Here is a 5,474-nt window from a genome sequence, read left to right as displayed (position 1 = left end):
AGTGAGATAATGCACACTTTTTTTTTCAGATGAACGTTAAGCAATTCAAATTCACAGCATATGCAGAGGAAGAGTTTAGCCCCTTTCACACATACAGTCTTTACTGATAAATCACCGGTAAGTTACCATTAAGAGATCATGTGTGAACAGGACCTTTTCAAAAATCCCGGTAAATTTGTTCTGGCAATCATATCATTCTTATGGAGATGACGTGATTACTCTGAGCTGTTTACAAAACTCAGCTGCTTTTTAATTAGTTTTTCTATGTAAATATGCGCTAGATGGACATCTTTGACCACTGCGCCTCGCAGCTTTTTGTCGCGCTTCTCCATTCATCAAGGCTGCGACTCTGCAATTGGATACTATTATGCGCATCTCGTGTTTATAAGAGCAAAACATTCTGATTGGCTAGTAATGTTAGTTTGGTTGAGAGTGAAAGCTGTGCTCCTCTAATACCATTGGTAGACGAATTCATTGACTCGAAATGGATATCCAAAATTTTTTTTTTAAATGTAGGATTATTTTTTTCCTCAGCCAAACACTGCATGCCGGAGATCCAGCACCGTTGAAAGAGCCAGGACATTTTTTTTTATATAACTCTGATTGTATTTGTCTGAAAGAAGGAAGTCATATACACTTAGAGTAGGATGGCATGCCGGTGAGTAAATCATGGGGTAATTTTCATTTTTGGGTGAACTATCCCTTTAAGTACTGCTCAAGTATATCAACTTCATATATATTAAACATCAAACATGGACTAGGAGGAACGGATTCACACATTCTGAAACAGTGGGAGCTGTTCTGATTGGCCAGGTTTTGTGATTGATTGCATTGCGTCACGCCTCATTTAAAAGGGATAGTTCTCTCAAAAATGAAAATTATCATCATTTACTCCAAACCTCAAAGTGATGTTTTTAATTTTCTTCTACGTAAGAAGATACTTTAAAAATGAAAGGTGTTTTTGTCCATATTATGAAAGATAATGGGATCTAATGCAAGTTTTCAATGGGTTTCTATGAGTTTGGAACGTAAATGATTTTAAATGATTTTTTGTAAATGATTTTCATTTTTAAGTGAACTATCCATTAAACATTACACAAATTGCTTGTCGCTAAAATCCTGTCGAGTTACGCCACGTTTGGACAAGTCTAAAAGGTTCAAAAATATGAAAATTAAATGAAAGGCTTCCAAAATCTTAGGTACAAAAGGACAAAAAGCCAAATCCTGTTGGGTTTTACAGACACAAAAGCAGTGTACCATTGTACTATAAATGTTTAATCATTGTACCAACAAGGATCTACATCTCAAAAAGTGCAGGCAGGCTGAATCCCACTCTATGCACCAAGAATTTCCTAACTAAATGAGTTTTTCTTAATAGTTACATAAACAAACCAGAGGATTGACAAAGTGTCTGTTTGAGGCAACAAGTAGTAAACAACTCGGAGAGGATTGTAAAACATTGACACAATCTTTCAAACACTGCGTTCAGTTCACACGGAAGCTGTTCCTCAGGGGTTACAAATGTATACTGTACAAAGTATAAAACTTCTGTCAGACCAACTTAATTCTAAATAAGATCTATCCCTGTTTTTTCTTAATGTAGCGTACATGCAGGAGGTGTACACAACTTATCGTGCTATCGGTACAGTGCATGCTTTCAGTACTATGTGTCCACTGGATTTAATTTTACTCTTTCAAGCAGTTGGGGTTGGATACCAAGTGCTAACCTATCGATTCTAATCAAGGTAGTCACTGTAAATTAGGACTAAGGCAACAATGTTCCATATTACAGAACAGGAATCATGCGGATTAAAATGCTCATGGCCACTGCTGTGGACACAAAACTGCACCATCAGGCCACGTACAGCAGTGTCAGCTACAATTTCAGGTAATCAGCAGTGGAGGCCTGACATTCACTCTCATTTAGAACAACTTTTCAGAAAGATGCAAATGAAACGGGTGCCAGACTTAAACACATGCTTGTACAAGTGGATGAAAACAACTATCTGAAGAACACACTGTCACAAACAGAACGCAAAACTACACTTTGTATTAATTCTGTTCGAACACATTAACATATTGAATTCTAACTGAGATCTCAAATTTGGTCTTTCTCTTATTAATAGAAGATGCCTTTAAGTATAGCAGCGTTTAATGAAAAAGTGCAGAGCCAAATGTTGGGTTTTCATCATTCCTTTTTAATAATCTACAATTGCACTTACTCACCATCACTTAGTAGCTAATAATATGCTAAGTAATATGCGCTGGAGCGGAGGATTCTCGGATGCACTACAATAAAACCTCTGGTAAAGCTACAGGTTACCTCTAAATTGTGTAAGTGCTTTTCAATATTGGCAATAAATAATTAAAGGCCTCTAATTATCAATATAAGCTCAAATAAATTCACACTGTGGTATTTCTCTCTGGTTAAATTTGATCCCGAATAGTCCTAACTGTGCTAATACAGTACCAGTGAGTCTTTCCTCTCCAATATGGGGATTCGTTAATTGAAAATGTTACGTTAACTGTAACGTATACTTCATTGGCAAGTGTAAACTGCCATCTAAGAAACTCACCTAATTAAGTAAGAATGCTCACTTTCTATAACTCTCTCTTAGTCTTTGTAATATATTTTATTTATTCGCCTTTTTACATGCTCCACCCTCTCTGTTCTGCAGGTACTTATCTAACTCCGCCTCTCGCTTCACGGCTTCTGGGTTGATTTTTGGGGCACCAGGAAAACATATCAGCACCACACTCATGTTGTCTCGACTACCCTGTTGAGAAACACAAACACAGAAAGCATGCTCAAGTTAGATTAATAACAGATTACAATGTTGGAACCACCTCTAAAATGTCATAACCATCAAGTAAAAAGTATACACATTTATTATATAATATAATATGATTTTACAAAGTAAACAATATTATTTACAAATTATAAATTACTTAAATAATATCTCATCAACATTTTTGGGGAGTCGCACCACATGACATTTTACAATGTGAACTAACTTTGTCTTGTCATAAACAGGTCAATGTTTCTGATATTTTAAAGAAACACAATCATGAGGGTCTACAGGGGTCTGATATAATTTCCTTTTTGTTGTTTTTTTTCCTCTGTATGCTTCTGCATGTTGGTTGCACCACATGACTTTGTTTTGGTGGATGAAAGCTTTTCAAATATTAATAAGCAGTGAAGCAGGATTTTTCCCTGAGAAATGATAATAAAAAATTATGTCAAACAACTTAAACATTTTCTTTTCAATATTTTTATTTTTTAATGAGACTTTTCCCCCTCTATTTTGATATCAGGGACCATTGTATTTATTAATGCATCAATACCTCTTTCCAAAATTAATTTAAATGTAGAAATTAAAAACACTTCCATAATGGTGGATTTAAGTAATTTTATGTATGAATAGCATTTTAATGCATTTTTGATCGAATTAATAGATGCAAGTAAAAATGACCCATTAGCATCCAACTCGAATTGACCTTACCTTGTACAAACATGTGTCCACGATCTCATTACACACTCTCTCCAGGTCCTCTGTCACTTCCAAGCGTGAACGCACAAAATCACACAGTTCTTCGTTGGCCATGACGTCCCAGATGCCATCGCAGGCCAGCACCACAAATTCATCCTCAGCCTCAGAGCGTTCGATCTCATACACTTCTGGCTCCGGGGACACCAGCTGCTCAGTGGGGCCTTTCCCATGTACGCACTTATAGTCGAAGTCACCAAGAGCACGGGAGACGGCGAGGGAGCCGTTGACCCTCTGGATCATAACAGAACCACCTGCGTTCTGGATTCTCTCCTTTTCCAGGGGGTTACTGGGCTTGTGGTCCTGGGTGAAGAAGTGAACGCGACCCTTGCGGCTCAGCAAGGCTCTGGAGTCACCACAATTGATGAAATAAAAATTATGAGGGGAAATCATCACACCCACCGCCGTGGAACCACTGCGGTCTGCCCCGTGCTTGCGTTCGGACATGGCCCGCATGTGCTCGTCGATCTGCAGGAAGCCTGTGCGGATTCCACATTTCACACTCTCCATGGAGGGTTCAGCATTAATTGAGTCCCCACCCCCTGAGCAGCCTCCCCTGAAGTCCGGGTTGCTGGTGATGTGTTCCAGCAGATGCTCACAGCAGTAACGAGCAACCTGAGAGCCTGCATGCCCATCGTAGACGGCAAAGAAAGACCACAGGCTGAGGCCATAAGGCAGCCCTATTACAGCTGTGTGTGCATCCTCCATCTCCACACGCCAGCCCTGCATGCTGCTGAGTCCGTAGCGCAGGCCGTTCCCCTCCCCATGAGCATTGTGCTTCTCCATCTTTGGCTTGTCTAAGAACGCACCCATTCTTCTTATTTTGCTCTGGCACAAACACAACCGCAAAACAAAACGAGTAAATGTGCACCATTATGACATAAGTGACTCTCATTCACCCAACACTGACAAAATTACAACATATTGACACCTCTGATGAATATGGTATGATGATTTATTTGATAAGCCACAGGTGCAGCAGGCTTCCAGTAGCAAGTAAACTGTTTAGATAAATGTTTTTTATTACGTCAATGGAGTAAACTTGTTTGCCTACAAACCTACTTTTGTTTAGATTTTAGCTTCCCTTAAAAAAAAAAAAGCCTTTTGGACGCTAATGCAGCAAAATGAACAAACCTATATGACGTTAAAGCAACTGTGATGTGTTTACTAATGAAGCCACTGCCCTTATCAGCATATGCGAACTGCTGCACAGCCTGATAGCATTAAGAGGCTAGCTCCAATATTTAATGTACGTCAGACTGACATAATATCACTTACCCAGCTTTTTCGTGGTCTTTGCTGGAGGAAGAAACAACGAGGCACCAAAGCCGCGGGTAAGAGCCTTAATATCAGTATGCTGGGCCAGATAGCAAACACTATAAACCAGCGTTCACAGCCACAACACCCATCAATCGATGGCTAGCCAATTAGCACGCAAACTAACGTCAAAACTGCCAGAAAACGATTACGAAAATAATAAATAAAATTATAAACATATGAAAAGCATCACATGAGCCCGTTAAGGCAGTCCGCAGCTGGGCGGTGGGGCATTTCTGGGCTGGCTCCGGTTTTTTGTTTTCCCGAGGGGGGGCTACCGGAGCCTCGCGTTAGAACACCTCGCTCTCTGCGCGGATTGGTTTGTTTGGGACCCGGATGCTGCAGCGGATAGTGCGCGTTCCGCTCGCGCTATTACATCATCACTGCAAAGCAATTGAGGGCTGGAAATAGATCCATTGATGAGAATGAGGGACCGTTATGTTACAGACAGCAGTGAAACCCTTGCTGTTTGTTTGACTGTGCTTAGCAGTTTTTCTGCAGATGTTTATATGGCGTTTATATGTTTACAAAAGAGCGCACTGTCGTATAAGTCTATGTAGGGAAGTCGTGGCCTAATGGTTAAAGAGTTGGACTCGTAACCCAAAGGAT

General features: G+C 39.9%; 1 protein-coding gene across 1 annotated transcript; it reads right to left on the bottom strand.

Moving 5' to 3' along the window:
- Positions 1-926: 926 nt before the first annotated feature.
- LOC107697300 (protein phosphatase 1A-like) lies at positions 927-5,174 on the bottom strand. The gene is made up of 3 exons (XM_016498024.1): positions 4,827-5,174; positions 3,504-4,376; positions 927-2,777 (listed from the first exon to the last, which is right to left on the bottom strand). Exons 2-3 carry the CDS (start codon positions 4,359-4,361, stop codon positions 2,634-2,636), a joined length of 1,002 nt encoding a protein of 333 aa, XP_016353510.1. The 5' UTR covers positions 4,362-4,376; positions 4,827-5,174; the 3' UTR covers positions 927-2,633.
- Positions 5,175-5,474: the final 300 nt, after the last annotated feature.

This window comes from Sinocyclocheilus anshuiensis, unplaced genomic scaffold (assembly GCF_001515605.1).
Source record: "Sinocyclocheilus anshuiensis isolate Anshui unplaced genomic scaffold, SAMN03320099.WGS_v1.1 scaffold1578, whole genome shotgun sequence".
In the NCBI taxonomy this organism is placed as follows: Eukaryota; Metazoa; Chordata; class Actinopteri; order Cypriniformes; family Cyprinidae; genus Sinocyclocheilus; species Sinocyclocheilus anshuiensis.
Note: the sequence above shows the minus strand (reverse complement) of the source record. Positions and strands in the feature narration are given on the sequence as shown.